The sequence below is a fragment of the Acyrthosiphon pisum genome, chromosome A1 (assembly GCF_005508785.2).
Source record: "Acyrthosiphon pisum isolate AL4f chromosome A1, pea_aphid_22Mar2018_4r6ur, whole genome shotgun sequence".
Classification (NCBI taxonomy): Eukaryota; Metazoa; Arthropoda; class Insecta; order Hemiptera; family Aphididae; genus Acyrthosiphon; species Acyrthosiphon pisum.
In genome coordinates this window covers 157,626,904-157,648,646 of record NC_042494.1, presented here as the reverse complement: position 1 = coordinate 157,648,646, position 21,743 = coordinate 157,626,904, and the positions used below count along the sequence as shown (strand labels likewise).

Genomic DNA, 21,743 nt, shown 5'->3' with positions numbered 1-21,743 from the left:
ACTAATAACCTATATATTATGTGAAATGCGTGTAATACGCGCTTCTGCATCCTATAAATGGTGTATAATCATGGTATAATATAATGGTCGATGGTAAAACAAAAAAAATACACAATATCTTCGAGACGACACCAAGCCTGTATATAGCTGCTTATGGCGGTGTTTAATATATTATTGTTTATAGCGCTCCGTTTACTGCAGCGGCGGCGGTGCTGGTCGACTTGCGGCTCCAGACGACGTGACTAATGATACAAGCCGAGCTCGTCGTTGTCTGACATAGGTCGCATGTATATACATGGATACCAATGGGCGGAAGCGCTGCGAAAGCAGTTCCCCTGTCGTCGTCGGTTTTTATATAAACAGGAAAAAAAGGTACTGTAAACCTCTCGCTGCAGCGATGCGCGATACATATTAAGTGTTTATGTTATATGTAATTATATATATATGGATGCGTTTCACGGATAGAATATAGCTTCTTCACTGTCTTAACTACAATAACTAATCGAAAAACATCGAGTTATTTCGCCTATTGTTGCATTATATTATTTATATAACTAACCTATATATTATATTATATATTATAATTATAATTATTTTTTTTTTTATATATATTTATGGCTATTAGTCGGCGACTATGATAGCTCAACAATTATACAATTTATATATTTAAATAATACAATGAATATTTTACATAATTAAAAACATAATAATATAGAATTTTAATTCTTGAAAGGTTACACATACGCGACAATACAAGAGATAAGATGCAATTAAGTTAATTAAGATATAAATTATTTAGACTATATATGGAATATATATTGTTATTATGTTATATAGAGAAAATTGTACGGAAATAACTATGGATATAAGGTAGCTTTGGGGATTAATGTGTTAAGTACTGAGGAGAAGAGATTAATTAGTGGACTGATTAGAGAGTTGAGGTTAGTGATAAAGTTAGATAATATGACGGAAAAATTATCTGTGGAAAAATCATGAGACCGGGTGGCTTTAGCGTAGGATTTCGGTCTGGAATGAGGGTTTGGCTCCGGAACTTTGGTTGAAGGTGCATTTGAGGGTCTTATGTTTTTTATTTGAGCTCTTTTAGAAATTGGACAGCCCCTGAAGTTGGCGGTGTGGTTCCCGGAGCAAAGTGCACACTTGGCTGGGCTAGTACGATCCTTTGTGCAGTCCTCGGAGCGATGGTCTTCGCCGCATTTGACACATTTTGATTCATGGTGACAGTAGTTATCAGTATGGCCAAAGGCTTGACAATTGTAACACTGTGGTGGACCAATATTATAATTATAAAGGATATATTTATATATTATGCAGTAGTCAAAACTTCTGCAGTAAAACTTAGATGTATACGATCCCTATACCTAGTACACCTATAGTTATGTCTAAATGCAATAAATAAATATACCTATGTACCTACAATAAGGTCCTCGAGATATCTCTATATAATATACAGTATACACTATACACCCACTATTATATATTATATAATATATTATTCATTTATCTGTATAAAGGTATATAGATATAATTAATATAATATATAATAATCGAACGTAGGTACACTGAATATATCCAACGAAAATATATCTGACTGACAACTGCCTGCAGATCAACGTGTATAGGGCCTATACTATATATGATAGCTATATAGATTAGTCGTATTTGAGCCATATCGTTCGAAAATACGTACACAAATTTGTAGGTAATTTTAAGGTTTAAAATATCTGAACTGAGGTAGCTGGTATATACACAATATTACATCTGCTTTGTATTTTTGTAAAACCTCTTTAAAGAACTATAATATTATAAATTATAATCCTATCATATCATCCTTATAGAATAGATATTTTAATAACCGAGAAACTACTAGGTAGTTCAAATTTTTAATTACTTACGTACCTACATCATAATTTTCAATAAAATTATACAAATTAAATAATTTACGGTAGGTACTTATACCTAAAAAAAGGTACCTAAAAAATGGGGTTTCTTATTTGAAAAATAGAAGTTTATATCGCCAAAAGACACTCCTGCATATTTCTTAAGTAATAGCTGGTACAACAAAATTCAAGAGTTTAAAAAAAAATAGTCTTTGAGTATAGGTACCTAGATTCATTTAGAAATTCCATAAATCAGAATTTGAATAATTGTATTATTAAAAGGAAAAATGGGGGTGAGCATGCTTGGTGAATCACCCTGAATATATCTATACAGATATATTTAGGTATAGGTTATACACATGCTATCATTAATACATAATTTTATAATACCTATAGGTATTTTTATACTAAAACCAAAATTGAGCGAGTTCTACTCAGACTGCGTAACCACGTTTTGTCCATGTCGTACGTATGTAAAACGGAGACAACACAATAATAATATGTGGTTTGGCGTCCTCTAAAATGTATCTATTATAATACTATAATGCGTCTCATAAAACATAATTTTTTTAACAGATTTACAAATCGATATCCAATTAATTAACATTGTATATAGCTATATACCATCTATAATCTATATACTCATGTAGGTAGGTATAATTCTTATTTAACCATTTATGTCTTATATATATATAAAATATGTTTATATGTAATCTACATCTAATATAAGTAAACCTATAGGTAATTGCAGTACATATAAATATAAATTGGGTATACATATAATTTTTTTTTTATATATATAATATGCGATTTACTGAACAATAAATTTGTTGATCATCCCTCACCAGTTTGGATTTTCCTGATTGACAGTCATCAACATTCACCATGTATCATTGCCATCACTCCGTATCATTGCCATCATCACTGTATTTCTCGGACTATACACGCAAACACGAGTGTTGTACACTTGTACTGTTGTGAGTCGGATTTAAGGCACAAATCAAATTGTATAATTTATTATTATAATTATTTTTTTAGTATTAATTTAATAATTTATTGTCCATGCTACTAACATAGTAACGTAGTTCTTAAGAAGGGTTGTACACATGTTGATGCAATTATACAATTATTGAAATATCAAAAAACTTAGATCATATTGATTTACGCGTTGTATATTTTATTGCAATAAAATAATAAAATGGTATGGTATAATGTCATGGTTATAGTTATTAAGTATATCTCTTAGCTTCATCCGCAAATCGACGAAACTAACCTCCGTGGTTGATAACTCGGATTAGTACCTACGTCAAACAATACATTTTATATGACTGTGCAAATGTTAAAATTGAATGAAATGGATTTCAAAGATCATCAGATCACACCCCTCATAAAAACAAGTGAAGCGTATATACTATAATATATATACCTATACGAAAATTCGTCAGTCATTTTTCATTACTCCCCTTTTTCATACGACTACACTTCTTAATACATTGATGTTACATATACATTTAACATTGATAAATAATATTCATATTTAATATTAATAATGTGCAGTTTGTAGCCATTATAAAATCTATACAGCAATATAGCATATATATATATATAAATACATAGGTACCTAATATATAAAATCTCATAAATTTCATTAAACAATATAGGTGCAGATAATAATAAAATAAAACTTGCAATTTAATTTAACGTGAGTAATACGGTGCACATAGATATTGCCTATAATAGGCATATATAGGTACTACCATTGATTATGAAAACTAAATAAAAACTAATATTAATAAGTACTGTATTCATAATCAATGGTACTACTTTCATGCAATAAATTATTAGGTGTCTATAGTAATTTATCATTAAAAAATAATATAATAACTGAAATGTATGTACAATATACATACTTATAGTGATTATGGATGGTTAATATGTAATTTTAATAATATATAGCTAGTATATCTTTGTATTATATTATAAAAAATGAAATACGGTATAGCGTAGGTAATAAACTATTTATTAAATAAAAATATTACATTCATGAATAGGTTAATGTGTTTATAATTTATTAAGTAGCAGATACCTATACATTAACATATTGTACTCATATAATATATGATATCTTTTTGATTCACAACTATATTTGCCGACTGCTGACGCAGTATATAATTTTATAGGAAACAGATTATCAAATAATACAGTAGGTATTGTTCAATTATTTACTTTCGGTTTTTACTATTTTAAAATAAGTACATAATAATTATTTTAAATTTTATATAAATTCGGTGGAACGAATTATTTTCCCGAAAATATATAGGATAATGTACAATACAATGTATAAACTTGAAACTACATTTATAATTTATATTTTATAAATGCTTATATTTACAGACATTATTACACCATATTAAATATTAAAATGACATGTAGATACCTACTACTATAAACTATAAGTACCTATATACAAGTATACTACATTTATAATTCATTAATAGGTACATGTTATAGTTAATTACATTAAAACCTTCCCAGAGCTTAACGTTTTCAAAATATTATTATGTAAATGAAATTAGCAGGATTATATCATTTTAACGTAACAGTTTAAATCAAAATTTAATGTAATACGTATTATATTAAAATGATCTCAACTAATAATAAATCCTTTAATACACCATGAAGTATTCTCATGTTAATTAAAAAATATTATATAGAGGGTGGATCCCTCCGATTTTGTGTGTTATCATTGACGTGCCAAACCATTGTATTCTGTTATATTATATACCATTACTAAATAGTGGGGATTCAAAAGTCACTAATTTAACAATGTCCCCTACATTTTTCAAATTTGATTTTTATTCTAATAACTGTTTTTGATTTCATAACTACATTACCCGATATGACGAGACGGCATAAATATAATATATGTGTTATATATTTATAATAACTACGTGCGATAAAAATCATTTAACTTGTTTTTTACTTCGCCCATATATCATTTTTATGGCTTTGAATAGATTAACGAAAATTATAAATTTTAGTTCGTTAGCATTTGCCACAGTTCACTCATAAATCTAATCGAATGTATAAATATCATATAAATCTACTATATGGGAAACAAATTAAAAACTACTAAAAAAACTTTAAAAAAACCCCAAAGTATAGACGATAGTACAAGCCATATCCAACCCAATTAAATGATTAAAATATTTTTTACTATGATGAAGAATATTATACAACATTGGCATTATATAGGATGCGTCGTAGGTATACCTATAATAATCTAAATCATAATCGTGATTATCCAAACCATAGATCACATATAATATATGTACGTAATTAACATTAGGTTAGGTTAGGTAAGGTATCTATATTAAACAATATTTTATAGATACCTAAGATCTAAGTTACTTAACTATATACACATAGACATATGTCCAATTGTACATAATATGTACCTATTGTACCTACATATTAGGCTTGTGTAAAATACAAAATTAAACATTGGTACATTTTTATCGTTTATTTCGTATGGTTTATACATTTATAATATGCTTATAACTGAGTCAAATATTTTCTATTTCAATTATTATAATATAAACTCTAAAGGGGAAAAAATAGTAAATTGTTTCTAGAACCACACAACCTATATTTATATATGTGTATACATATTATATCCATGAAACTAACAACGTTGTTCTAGAAATTAAATTAAAGTTGTTTCTAAAGAATAGAGTTAAAAAAGTTATGGTTCGGGAAACAATTTTATATCTATATACCAACTAAAACAGTAAAAATTATTCATAAGCTATTAATTTTGTTCTGCGTTATACACAGAATATTATGAAAAATATTTTCTCGTTTTAGAAATGATTGTTTCAATATTTTTCATAATACTTTATTTTTATGTGCCACGTTTAACTAAACATATCAAATAGTTTTTATAAATTTAAAAAGAGTACAATTAGATATATAATTGGATTATTTTATAAATAATATTATATTATTATATATAATTTTTAAATCCATTAATCACTTTTATTTTATTGTTTCCCGTCAAAATATAATAAAATATATTTATATACAGTGGAAATCGCTGGTTATAATAATCGGTTTAACAAAATTTTGCTTAAAACAATTAAAAATGTAAAATCCCGGCTGTATAGAATTACTGCATTATGGAAAAATCGTTTACAACAAATGCCTAATATTGCTTACAATAAACAAATTAATATTTTCTTTTACGAGTTTGCTTAACTGATTTCCCCTGCAGATACATCATAATATATCTACCTATACGGTATAGCTATTAGCATAGGTAGAAACCGGAGGAGGGGCTAAGTCCCCCCGATTTTATATTACCACCCCCCTAAAAGAAGAAAAAAATCAAAACTTTTTAATTGTTCAAAGCCCCCCTATCACATTGCCATTAATAATGTTAGCCTCCCCCCCCCCTCATGACAATTTAATGGATTTCCGCCTATGGGTATTTGTATTATTATTATATGCCTATCTAATACCTATATAAGTATATATTGCAATTATTTACTTCTAATATATAAAGTAAGTACAACATTGTTCATATACAGTTTAATTATTATTGAACACACCGCAGCAACGAATCATAACAGTTATTTTATATATGTGAATTATAAAATAGAATATGATATATATGGCATATATTATAGGTACCGATATAGTAGGTATATAACTTAATATAAGGTAGGTATATATTATTTAGAAGTAGAACAACGTGCATGATGCCGACCGTCACATCTATATACTAACTTCTTATACTTTATTCATTAATGTCATCTTCATGTATTTCTTGACCGTTATTTATTCTACACGAATGTACTCGACATGCGATGTTTTTTTTTTTAGAAAGCATAAGAACAGTTTAGTACCTATAGCTGGTTGTTTGTATGCCATCCGTTGACAATTTCGCACGACACATTCATCATGCCGCTTTCATTATGTTATTATAAGTATTAGTATAGGTACATGTATGAAAATAATATAATATATTTTCCTTAGATATTTCCACGGATAATAATAACATACGCTGCACTGTTATAGATTTAATTGTGTACCTATACCTACATAATATTTGATATCGCAACACCACAACACTGGAACACTGCAGCTCAAAACGATGCAATAATATAATATATCGTAAATACATAAAGAATACGATTGTTGCAAGATGAATACCTACACGTATGGGATCGGATCCCCTAAATGGTAATTTTGTTTGCCCTAATTTGGCGTCAAAAACATCTGTCCGCCTTTATGCGAAGACACCTATAAATATATAGAGTAGGTGCATATATAGTGTGTTATAACGGATACAATATAATGAACCAAACAAATAATTTACCCCCTCACGTATTTCGAAACACGTCAATATAAAAGGGAGAGGACTAGAGGAGAGACAATATAAAACTACACAATTTATTTTAGGTCAACTAGGTATATAATATATTACATTTTTTATATATTATTATATATTATTTATACCTAGGTACTTAGAAAGCCAGCAATTGAAACTGCAATCCGCGTAATATTCTAAATAATTAATGATCACAGTCGTTAAAATATAGGTAAGGTACACTGCAAGGTTTCCTTTTAACACAAATGAAAATGTTTATTAAAAAAAATAAAAAATGTACATCACATTAATATCATAACGGCCATTTGTTATATTTTATGCTGTTAAATATCGTAAATGTATATCAATAGTATAAACAAATTCAAAGACCATTTGTGTTTCAGTTTTTGTTTTCCTGAATAAAAAAATATAAATAAAAATATTGTTCAATATAAAAATAAAAAAAAACAAATGGAAAAAACAGAGAGAAGAAATCTTCTGGCAGGGATATTGTATTAAAACGGAAAATTAAAAAACATCAATTTACGCCGTTCTTTCTACATTGTTTATTGGATGCTAACTTTTTAATACAAAACTTTTTTTATACCGATAAGACTGTCGCAAAAGCAGCCAATTTTATTATTTCTTTTTGTTATTTTTTTATATCCTTGATAACTTAAAAGAACCACCCCTGCTTATATACAAATGGCTTCGATATTGGCAAAGGTTTTCATAACTTTTTTTGATTTCTATATTAAACGTGTTACAAGTACAGTAATAAATTATACGCCCTAATAATGTTTTTTTTAACCTATCCACCTCCTCAAACTCTGCATTTACTTTTCGAAAGAAAAAACCTCCCGTCATCCCTTTGCAAATTAAGTTACTTTTAGTGTAATAACGAGAAAAGAGGGGACATTCTTTTTTTTACACTCCATTAGTCTTCTAAACTATAAACAATCTCGTTTATTTTGAAAACATTTACAGCGTTATTATGCTATACTATGCCAATTTTTAGTGTAATTGATATTTCGTCGCACATGGCGACAACACCCAAATTATTGAACGAAAAAAAAAATAAATACATTTAAACACTTCAATGCTACTTATACCAATTATATATATATATTGTAATAATTGTTTTAAAGTAGTCAGAAAGACAAGTTTAATAATGTACACACTGCATATGTATGTATACACCATGTCTTATCACATTAAAACACTTAAAGCCAAATATATTTTTACAAAAAAAAAACCATTCGATTTTATATTCAGTTAAATCTATGGTAATTATACTTTACATATAGATAAATACAATAATATTATTTATAATGAGTAGATCAACTTGAAAATAAATCATGCACAGATACACCTAAGTTAGGTGTATCTGTGCATATAACCTATAACCTGAGTGTAAAAGTACCTACCTACATAGGTAATATAATATACCTTTATGGAAATTAAATATACCTATGTATATCTAATGGCTATTACATGGATAAAATTGCTACAGTTTTAGTTAAGTTTTTACGTGGAGATGCATTTTCTTTTTTTATTATTTAAAAGAAATTGATCACAATAAAGTTTTTCTAACATTCCATATGAACGAATAGAAAATATATTTTATTTTATTATTTCACATAAATATCTTTATTTTTTTGATAAATAATTATAATTTTTTTAAACTATACCTAATATTAAGCTGATAGTTGATACCGTTTATATTTTATTTTCAATGGACATTCACTATATAGCCCTGTAGTATTTAACAATTGTTTAACCTGTTGCTCTCATCTATGTGTTTGAGAGAACTGTTATAGGATTCATATTATAATAGATATTGAAACATTTTAAATTAAAATTAAAATGTAGGTTTTATTGACATTTTAATTCACTGTAATATTCATTTTTAATATAATTATGTAAAATATTTTTGGAGTTCTCAAAACAAATGATCTCGGACTATTGATGGTATCATGTTATTATTTCATTCGTCAGGTACTATTAATTTATATACTATTACTTGTACAGGTAAAAATACTGCCTATATACTACTATATTAAACTATAGGTAATTATAAATAATAAGTTTATATTTAGTATAATAGGCAGGTACCTACCTACCTCCAGTGACAGTTATTATAATTTATAAGTGTTAATTAAAAAAAAAAACCTATAAGGCCGTGTTATAAAAAATAACTCTGAAAAATAAATACAGTTTTTATTTTTTTTTTTTTAATAACAAAAAATTAATTCTTTGTAAATTCAAAAGAGATAAGACGGCAATTTGATACGTCACAACATTTTAGCCATATAGGTACTAATAGGTACCTACCTATTATATAAATAAATAATACATATATCAGCCGACCAAACGGTTAGGTCCTCTACAATAATGATCTGTCTTGTCCACCAACTTCTCTAATTACAAATACACGACTATATACACGAGTAGTAACCTATTATGGTATTATATGGCTATATACCATTTAATTACCTTATATAAATAAATATACATTTGTATCAATATTAAGCATACAGACAACACTTGTTGTCTGTGAATATATAGTCATTCCAAAGTGGTGATTTCTCAACCCACTGTTCCTATATATTATGTTATTATCACCAGACGATAATCTTAAATATAGGTATGTATAATCAATACATCTGGATTTCACACCAAATTATTGATAGTTATTAATTTATTTTATAATATAAGCAATAAAAAAGTGTTTAAAGAGTATAGGTAATAGGTATATATACTATAGACAACTAGGTATGATAGCCAATATTATATTATTTATACAAATATTTAAAAAAAAATTATAAAACAATATACATCATATTATATAATTACCACTATTATTATACGTAAACTATCATAGTTATAATTCTACATTTGAAGCTTTAAAGTTCAAACAATAAAGTACCACGCCTTTATCTTTTTCCATTTACGTCATCATGCATTACATATCAGCACTCGACAAAGAGTATTAGAAAAGTTTTAAAGTAAATATTGTGTTTCAAATTTTCCCAAACATATCTCACACGGTATATACCCATATATACGATGAACAGGCGAACAGCCGTCAGCCAGTCCAATAAATTGTATGATATAACATATTGATTGATATTTATTATTATATATTATTGATTGTCGTGTACATAATTACGAAATTATATTGAAAAGTCATCGATGACGATCAGCTATTATATTACTTATTCTAATACGAGTTTAGTGGTAAAACAAAAATTATGAAAATTATAGACAACAACAATTTTATGGTACCTCATATTGAGCGTTTCAGCGTTTGCTAAATTACTATAAGTAGGTATACCTACCTACAATAAACTTAATTATATTTCATGATATTTAATCTTCTAAATTCGTACATTTTATTTTTTCTAAACGATTGTAATTTTTCGTTAAAATAATATTTTTTAAAAAGCTATTTTAAAACATTAATTATAATTATAAAATCAGTTACAGCGATGTGCGTCGCTGTAGTGTTTGCAGTGTACAGAAAACTTCTGTAAAACCGTCCTCTTGATATAAACGGTTTAAATTTAATTGTAATCATAAATTAAATATCAATCCATATTCTATATTAAGGAATTCAATAAATAATTAAAGAATATTGATGAACATATAAATATTACAGCAACGATAGATTATAGTGTATCCAACAGCGTTTGATCATAAAATTCACGTCAGTATTCAGTAACAATATTAAAATTGATTGTTATTAGTATACTAATAACCACGCGGAATCAAATTCTGACCAGCACTTTGAATAAATATTATACCGTGTGTAACTACACACATATACATACCTATCTATATATAGTGAGACGGAGGGGTAGTGAAAAATGGACAACGTCCGCGTGGATATATCATATAATATAACATTATGCGTACACTGCAGCGGATCAAAAAGAGGGTGCCCCGAGGCACATGTGGTCAGCTTGATTTGTTTTCGATAAGCGAAAAGGTATGACCCTCGGGACCCTTTCTTGTACAAAGTATAATAAAAACCACGCCCACACACTTACATGCGCGTCGTAATAATTTAAATTTTTTGGTGTGTGTGGAAAAAGCATGACTTCGGCGAGTGGAGTGCGGGGTACCAAAAAAGAAAAACGAATTGTGGAATTACGAGTTTTTATAGTGGAAAAAAAGAACATATAGGGGCAATACGGTTTTACGGTTACCTGTAGTCGTAACTCGGACGGAATATTGAAAACATCTGATCAAGTCGTAAAACGGTGTGTGTTTCGTAATACCGTTGTGGCCAGCATGTTGGATGCGAAATAGGAAATATCATTTCATTGTAAGGGATTTATTAAATTCTGAATTGAATGCCCAAAAAAAGAAAAAAACATTTTCACTATGTCGCCGACGAATGTCATTTCATGAAAGACATTCTTATAAAAGTTATACCTCTGCAGCTATAATATTATATATACCTATCGATTTTAAACCTTGTATATTCTAGAGAAATAGACTTGGGCTATTACGTATATAGGTATTATATGTAGAGGTATACATCATATAATTATATTATATTAAATCAGTATTTAGCTGGTATACAATTAACATTTTAGAAACACCTTGATGTGCAAAATTATATACGCTTATTATATTATATGATAGCATTGATTATATACATAGTATAAATATAATAGTAAACCTTTACTGCAATAATGTTTATTGTTTCATCATTATAGGTATTAGATAATAATCTGCACTATGCAGTGTACCGGATGTTAAATGCATATTAGGTATAGGTAGGGGAACATGGGGCAAAGTGAGGACGCTAATGTCTGAAGACCTGTTATACACTTAAAAAACAATTTTTTCCTTTCAAATTTTGTTCACACAATCTATAGGTTATGGTTATTGATAATACATTTTTTATAAAAATTTGATTTTTTTTTTATGTAACTTTAAAAGGATGTAAAAAAAAGTACAGACATTCGAAAAAATTCCATGTATTTTACTTCATTTTATAAACACAACAAATTATTTATAAAAAACGTTAATATACTTAAATGTATAGCTTAACTTAAAAGAAATTAAATTGTGAATTGTAACTTTTTAAATTTTATAAAACAAAAAAATAATTTTAGGAACAAAATTCACGTTTAAACATGGTTTTCTAATCTTTTTCTTCAAACTCAGCGCAAAGACAATGAAGCCAATTTTTATATAATAGATACCCTTCAACTTAAGTTCTTCCTTTATTTTGAGAATATTTGGGTGGTCCCACATTGCCCCAGACAGGTATAAACCACTTTGCCCCAAATAGTTAAATTACCTAGAGCCATTGATTTTATTTTATTGAAATACCTAAACATAAATAAAGAACTTAAATCATAGAACAAACAACATAGACTTTTAAATAAAAAAAAGAAAAATATTAATAACAAAGCCCAAAATAATTGAATATATAAATAACAAAATATGCAATTCTATTATCAAGTAAATTATAATAGGCATATTTCCAGTTTTTCATTGATTAATTACAAAATAATCACTAGCTAGTTCGATTCAAAACTTCTACCACACTATCTCAGACGACCAAGGAAGCCATACATCTAATAATATTATACATTTTTTACATTAAATGAATAGATAATACAATGTCCCCACTTTGCCCCGGTACCCCACTTTGCTCCATGTTCCCCTACCTAATATATAAGTAGGTATATATACATAATTTTGATTTAACTGAATACTTTTTTTTACTATGTATCTATATAGGCTGTAATCAATGATAATATAGCTACTTATGTGCATAAACGTTTGTTTAAGTTCATTAGATTTAGCATTTTAACTCATAAAACTGTGTATAATGTATAAAAATCATATTTAAAAACAATTTCCGCCAAAAAAAAAGATAAAAAAAAATAACGATAGGTTTTGATAATTTTTTTGTAGGTAGGTACTGTGCCTTAATAATGAATAGTTAGAAATTATTTATTATAGTAGTGATAACTTATAAGTGTTACTAAATAATTGATGGTACATATATAATATTATATAATTATCATCATATACCTATAGGTATATATTTTATATTAATTATTAGCACGTCTATTGTTGATTATAATATTTATATTTTTATTAAAATATTTTTTGAGATAACTGACCCTCACACTGAGACAACTCGTGTAGTCGTGTTATAATATTAATCACTTTAATTTCATAAACAATCGGCAACCTCGCTGTACGATAAACGTATAATCAGTCCTGTAAAGTATTTAACTAAAAGTATTAGAGTAAAAGTATTCAAATACTTTTTTAAGTATTGAATAACTTTTTAAATACTTTCAGCATGAAGTATTTTGAATGGTATTTTAAATACTTTTTTTTGTATTAAATACTTTTTGGTATTCAATACTTTGGTTTTTTATTTCGAACATTTTATTTTTATTCGAAATAATTGGTTGGAAAAATATTATTGTCAACTACAATAATATAATAATAGTTTTATTTAATATTCTGTATTTCTGTGTTAGCCGAAGCCCAAAGGTTTGTGAAAACCAGATTTCTAAAAAAAGTTATTGAATATTGAATAACAATATTCCCTTTAAAACTATTAGATAACTATTAGATTACCTACTTCCTATGTGTTTATATTACGTTATTTAAAAACCCAAAATTTATAAACCAAAAGTATTATTGAAAAGTATTTGAAATACTTTTTCAAAGTATTTGAGTAGTATTTGAAATACTTTACAATTAAAGTATTTGAGTAGTATCTTAAATAGGTACTTAAAAAAAAATGTATTTGAGTATTTACTCAAGTACTTTTTAAAAGTATTCTTTATAGGACTGCGTATAATAAAAAATCTAAAACCTACTTTTATATACAATTACTTACTTTTAAATTGTAAATAGTTTTGAAAACTTTTATAAATTTGACTATACAATAATATTTTTTGTTTCATCATCATAGGTATTAGATAATAACCTGTATTGTATAGGACGTTAAATACATATATCTTATATTATATAATAGTATACAGCATTATAATTTAACTGAATACTTTTTTTTTTTTTAGGGAAATTTGTACTTTTCAAATGTGCGATTACTCTCGTTTACTACGTAAACAAGATTTATAATTAAAATGTATAAAGTTATACCTTTTTTAACCAATGTCAAGCAGCCGCCATAAATAAACATAACAATAAATTATATTGAACCATTTAAATTAAATGGTTACAGCAGTTTTTTCCATTAAAAAAATAAAGTATAAACATTTCAGAAAAGTTTCATGCAAAATAATATATCAAATACTATACCTACCTATATAAAAATAAATAAAGCTAGAATATCTTAAAGTTGATCATATTTTTAATTTGTATTTAGAGAGATTTTATGAGCTTTAACTTAAACAAAATTAAGTGCATAATTTTATAGTTCGTAACTACATGATATGAGTGCTAACGATTTAATATTGTATTAAATGCCTGTAAATGTGATTTTTAACAAACCGAATTTATTAAGATATAAACTATTCTAAAAACTCATAGAAATAAAAATACGGTGAAAAAAAGCTGATGTGAATTGAGCTTCGTTCCGACGGTGTTTTTTTAAACAAACTGCAGCAGCTATTATTTTTCTCATGTGGTTCTCAAAACAAACAAGTATTATTCGTGTCAGTGGAATTTAATTAAACGGACTTAAGTTTAGAACTCATTGCTTTGTGATAATTTAATATTTAATAATTAATAGATATAGCAGTTAAGGTACCCTGCATTATCGGTATAATTTACGTACGGTGCGTTTGTAATTTTCATGTACCTAACAATATTGTGTAATAAAATTGACAAAATGGAATTAAACTCTTTTTAATTTACCGGCTCTAATTAAATGAATTATAATTGATCAATGTTTTGATTAATCGTTTACCTGTGCTTATAAAATATAATATCGCGTATATAGGTGGAGGTACCTATATATAGTATATATAATAAATAATATTGTAGTGATATTGATGACAGTATATTTTTAGAAAAAATTTCGAACTACATGCATCGCAGTCTGGTCCTGTTTATAATCCATTATATGTATCTAAGTGATGTTAAAATTGTTTTTTGTATAGAAAAAATAATAGACTTATTTCGAATTTGCAGTACCTACCTATGTAGTTATAATTATTGTTATATATACGTCAGCTGCAGTTTTTCTGCGATAAATTGAAAAAAAAAAATCACGAAAAATATTTTTATATTTTATGTTCATTTGATATTCATCAATATATATTTTACCATTCGAATACGTCGTAAAAATAAAAATAAAATAAAGATCGTACTTCGTCTGTCAGTGTGTGTACGATACTACACTGCAGCACGATATTGTATAGTGAGGACATGTTTACGCCTCAATTCCAATTGAATATTCTAAGGGTCCGGCGATGGCATCAATATTTTGTACTTTCGTGCATCTTGGGGGATTACCGTAGGGTAAAAACAAGGAAAGAAAATAGAGGGGTGGGGTCGGCAGAGAACGAAAAAAGGGTGGATATCGTATTCACATGCGAAGGCGTCAGGAGAAAATTGTATATATCAGTTTTGAAGCGCAATAAAATATTTCATACACGTTGTTATATATCAGTCGGGGAGGTGAGAGGGGGAGGGGGTAGAAGTGGAGGTTTGTACGAAACCCTTGAGTATAGGAAGAAAACCGAAATCAAAAAAAAAAAAACTTGGACAGTCCGAATGGGGATTTTTATTATTATATATATTCTCCATCCGTATTCAAAACGCCTCGACCAATGATAATTCATTCGAACGTGTTAACAGGACAGCTATACGTGCATGTAGCACATCTAATGCTTCGGTTCTTCCTATAAGGGGAATAAACAATGTTTAGAATGTATAAAATGTATAAAATAAAAACTTTACAACAGTAAAATAAAAAACTTTACTATAACTCGTAACTTATGCGACCATCGTTTCGGCGAATAGCGACATTTTGTTTGCCCTGTACACAAAATCACTATATTATGTTGTGCTCTATATTATGTACACAAGGTTGGGTTTTTATGGCGGCCATATAAATAAAATGCAATTTTAAAAATTCATAATCTTAAAACGATGTACATTTTTTTTTTTTTTTTTTTGAAATAGATTGAAAAACCTGATACATTACTGAGCGTATCCGAGTAATACAACAGTGAACAATCATTGGTAGATAATAGATAATATGAATATTCGGTATATTTTTATAATTACATATATAGTTATACCCAAGTCTATTTAGGTACCTATATATGTGTTTTTAATTCAGACCCAGTTAAGACTATAGGTACCTGTCTGGCTGTCTACCTACGATAAATTAAGTTTTATATTATAATGTTAACTGTTGATGAATGAGTTCATTTTAAGATTGTGAAGAGTATTTCTAAGATGTCAATATAACCATTAACCGCACAGAGTTTATGTAATTTTTCACGAGAAGTAAATTCGTAAAAGTATAGTACCTACAGTGATGTAGATTGCAGATATAATATATTAGTATCATGGCTAAATATATTGCCATATATACCTAATTACTGTAGACTAAATTATCATGGACTATTGTAGACAACTTATATTATGAGTAATGAGTATATTATAATAATTAATATTGTTCAAGTAAAAAGTAGGATATAACTTTTGAATAACACAAACTCATTTTCAATCTGACATGTTTAGTATAAAATATAGTTTACACGATGATTTTCAACAATCGTCCCTGAAACCGCAGCTAGGGCCTATATTTGATTTGGTGTAAACTTAATGTAGAATCCAGTGGTGAACGCTCGGGAGAATGGTCGAGTGAACCCAAACTTAACAAAAATAATAATATAAAGTACTTTACAGTTTACAACCATATCTACAAATATTATAATATTAAAAAAAACTCCCGCCGAGATGTTTTGCTTCATAACATACAACATGACACGATTACGTGGCATTTATTTGTGGCTACTCTGCCTATAAATCAATCTTTAATTATAGTAAAAATCATTTTCAACTTTAATATCTTTTCTGATAAGAAAGTAAATCTAGTAAGTATGATAGTTAGAATATTGACGAAATTGGATATTCAAGGGTATAAAATAATGATTTCTCGTTAGGAATCTTTTCAACGTTTTCTTATTATGTTGTAAAGACTTGTAGTTCTAAAACAAATAACTGTAGATACTTAAATATTTTCATAAATTGTTTATACTTATTGGCATTTTTTACAATATGGTAAAGTTAAAAAAATATTTTGACTCTTTTTGAGCTATTTATATACCTTTATTTAAAATTCTTATAAATTCCATAAGTATATGTCTGAAATCAAAAAATCTAAAAAAATATACATGCACAATTTTTGATTATAGACATTTAAAGTTCAAATTTTGGGGAAATCATAGATAATTAAATGAAGAATATAAATTTTAATTATTTGGTTGTAATTTAAAAATGTTACATGTGAGGACTTGAAAATTGTATGTATTTGTAAGTAATCTAACCTTCGAAGATGCAGATCCTTAGTTCTCTAGTTGTCTCTGTCTTACGTATCTACAACGTATCGACTTTCCGTTTTCCAGTTTTAATAGTGTACTGTCAGTTATGATATTGAAGTGAATGAAACAAACTTACTTTTAGGTCATAACATTATTTGTGTTTTCTGTAGTTTTTTATTATATTTTTATTTTTAAGTGAATTATGAGCATTGTGAGCATGTTCTTACCTAAAAGTTTGATAATAGGTAAATTCACTCTAATATCAAAACTGAAAGTTGACACTGGTGAACGAAAATGTGGCATGCCGTACGTGTGTAAGACTGAGACAGCAAATGCAGGTACCACGTCCTCTTAAATAGAAGTATACCCTTACACGTTACACAAGTAGGTACACGAATAATAATTCTATTCCCAGCTAAAGATGGCTATAATCTTGTATGTCTTGAAAGCTAGCACAAAAGTTAATAAAGAAAAACTTTAACATTAACTCTTCAAGTATTGAATAAATGGACTGATGAATGGAGACTAAATAACTTAGACAAAAATAACGTCATTGAACAACCTACGTTGTACCAAAGAGTAGGTACCGGGGTTATTCGATTTCCTCAGAAAGACTCAAGGAATGGACGGATGACCCTAAATAGATAGCCATTCACATTGTGGAAGAATGTCCAGTACGTAACAAACAATAAAATAAAACTCGCAAATAGCAAACGTATTGATACGATTATAAATGATAATTTATCGTGTAACCTACCTATATCAGTTCTATATTTTATATTTTATCAATTTATATATTTTATTACATGATAGAAATAACTAGTTATTTCTATCATGTTTTATATATTATTATTTACTAATATTCTATAGGTACTTTTATGTTGTTAATGATGAATAGGTACAAACCATACGATAAATAAAACGGTTAAATATTATGTAAAAAATATATATGTATAATTGTTAAACATATTTATGAAAGAACTTTGGGTCGTTTAAATAATAAAGCACCGCAGGGCCCCGAGCATATTTAAAAAATACTATCAACAATATCCTCTATCATGGATCTGATTTTAATTTACAAGGCCGGTCTATGATTATTACAATAGTAGGTAGGTATATACGTACCATATTTTTTTCTTTCATTTAATAATTTAATTTAGTTTAAACAAGTACGAACCCCCAGAAAAAATTCTGATTGAGCCACTATTTACCTACATGGACAAAGGACAAAGCCACAAAGGTACATCTATTTTAATTTTTGCTGCCCATTTATCTGCAATAACAAAATATAAACTTTTGTTGATTGCTATCATATAAATATATATATATATATATATTATATATATTTCTACAAAAAAATAAAAACGCAAGATCGAAAGTTCAAAATAATAATTGGGTACTTTGTATTTATTCTTATAATATATTTTAATTCAATAAATTACAATTGTTATTGCTGGTGCGCCATCTATAAGCAAAACCACACATAATCCTTAACATTATCACAGTATTATACTGTTAAGCAGATTATATCACGAAAAAAAACAACACATTTACTGATAAAGTGATAACAATTATTTACATTTTACAACAAGTAAGTGACTAACTCACTGAAGTCAGTTATAAATTATAATTTATTTTTTAGAAACTTCATATTAAATTCAAATGTCTTGTAACTAAACAATAAACATTGTAGGAATACAATAAGTGGGCAACTGGTACCATAAAGTTTAAGCAAAGAACATTTTCGTTATTTCCTTGGTAGGTACTTAATTCATATTTTTGTTTCAAAATGAGCTCTGATGAGGATAATGCTCAAGATAAACCTAACTTGGCTACAGAAGAATAGTAAGTTAATTTTTGACACCTATGACATATCTAATAAATAATCTTATTTACCCTCTAGAAGTTTACTAAATTCATTTTCTAAAACATTTATTTCTTCTTGTAACTTTGTTCGTACGTTTTGTCTCTTCAGCGAATCAATTAATTCCAATTGTTTTCTGAATCCAGTAATTAGTACATCTTTTTCTCTAACACATTTTGCCAAGATATCGTCGTTCTTAGATAATGCTTTTGTATACTTTTCTTCAGCCTCTTTATTTGCGGCTTCCAGCTTTTTTACAGTTTCTTTTAGCTGTTTGTTCTCGTCTGAAGATTTTATGAAAATTGCTCTTTGTTTTTCGTGTATGATTTGTTCATGTTTAAATTTTCTCTCTATAGATCCTATATCTTTCAGTATTCTGTTTACCTCAGAATCTCTAGTTTTCAATGTTCCAGTTAAATGTTCAACTTCTCTATCGTGTTTTCTTATTTTCTCTTTGAGTAATGATACTTGATGAACATATTTGTCTTTTTCTTCAGTTAGTTTTTTATTTTCTTCTTGTAAATGGTCATTTAGATCATCTTTTTTCACTAGTTCATTGTTTAAACGGTCAATTTCTTTTTGTAATACATAATTTTTTATAGTTATTTCTTTACTCGAAACAGTCTTGAATTCTTCAATAGTATCACCAGTATCAATAATTTTCATAAATGTATTAAATTCTGAAGATCTAATTGGTTTTGGTTTGTGTTTAACATCTGGTGTACTATGGTTATCATAATCATCTATCTTACTTTTCATTTCATTGATTTCATCCATAAATTTTTTTGTTATTTTGTTATTTTCCTCATACTTCATTTGTAGTACTTCTTCATTTTTTAATATTTCCCCTTGTTCCTTTGGCATGCGAGCCATAATTTCTGTGCTCAATAAATATTAAGGACCCTCCAAAATTATATTTGCTGTATTACTTATTAGTTATTTTTTATTGAGATTAATTATAAATTATAATATATGATATTTCATTTTAAATTCATAAAATAACATTTGAAATTAATGCTAAAATAGTAAATTACATACAATTATTTGTTTGTTTACATTTTTCAGTGTCCTAATGATCGTGGTTACTATGATATTATCAATAAATTAACAGTGCTACCAAAAATTATTGTTTTTGTATTTCCTAAATCCTAACGCAGTATATAAAAAAAACTGCAAATAAACTTCTAAATTTATAACTTAATATTTAGTAGTATAATAAATCGTATAATTTTTAACATATATTGTAAATTAATATATTCTTTTAAATTTCAGTTGGAATGATACTTACAATGTAGAATTGGACAATTTCAAAAACTTTGGTGACCCTGGTGCTGAATGGTTTGGTCATAGTATAGGACTCAAGATGATTAAGTAAGACCAGTGGGACTAAATCATTTTATACAGTAAAATTAAGCAAAAAAAAAAACCATTTATTGAAACATAGATATTAATGAATAATAATTGCTTACAGGCGTTACCTGATTATAGTTAAGGATTGCAATAAAGCACTGCACGTCCTTAATAACTATTTAAGAATAGTCGAATATATTAGGCATTTATACAATCTGGAGATATTTGTAAAATGCCAAATGTGTAAAGACCCAGAAATAAATTGATCTCAATCGATGAACTCAAGCTTCATATTAGACTTTAATTGCTTATGCAAAAAATCTAATTAGTAAAATTTGTTTGATTACATTTAATAAAAAAAATAAACACTGGTTTAGGTAATCAAAATGGTATAAAAAAACATATAAAATTAATTGCTAGATCACCAAGATTTCAATAATTTCCAACCAAATAATATATTACATTTTAAGTTTTAACCATACAATTAATGTTCATAGTTTTTGTTCTCAACTATGTTGTAACTATAATTACGTCGTTCTTAGTATGGTGGTAAATTAAAACTTCTTTGAATATTTTTATAGCCTCCTAACATTTTAACATCATTTGGCAGACCAATCCGGCAATCCATTGTGGTTTTATTTTAAAATTAAATTTAAAAAGGTTGAAAATTATTTGTGGAAGACATATTTCAGTATTAACATATTTTACTATCTTATCTAAATTTTAATTATATTAATTAGAATTATTGTAAA

At 27.2% G+C, this 21,743-nt stretch overlaps 2 protein-coding genes across 2 annotated transcripts in view; one reads left to right on the top strand and one right to left on the bottom strand.

Moving 5' to 3' along the window:
* Positions 1–19,348: 19,348 nt before the first annotated feature.
* Positions 19,349–20,609, bottom strand: LOC107884401 (testis-expressed protein 9-like). The gene has a single exon (XM_016806363.2). The coding sequence runs from the start codon at positions 20,512–20,514 to the stop codon at positions 19,666–19,668; it is 849 nt and encodes a 282-aa protein (XP_016661852.1). The 5' UTR covers positions 20,515–20,609; the 3' UTR covers positions 19,349–19,665.
* The window catches only part of Mettl10 (methyltransferase like 10), a 4,355-nt gene continuing 1,969 nt past the window's right edge, over positions 19,358–21,743 (top strand). Inside the window, exons 1-2 of the mRNA NM_001163231.1 lie at positions 19,358–19,622; positions 20,914–21,012. Of these exons, the coding sequence (NP_001156703.1) occupies positions 19,567–19,622; positions 20,914–21,012 (155 nt within the window). The 5' untranslated portion in view covers positions 19,358–19,566. The remainder of the gene's footprint in view (positions 19,623–20,913; positions 21,013–21,743) is intronic.

Bases quoted from the DNA above. Each gene is read 5' to 3' on its own strand.
- LOC107884401 (XM_016806363.2), bottom strand. From the start codon at position 20,514: ATGGCTCGCATGCCAAAGGAACAAGGGGAAATATTAAAAAATGAAGAA.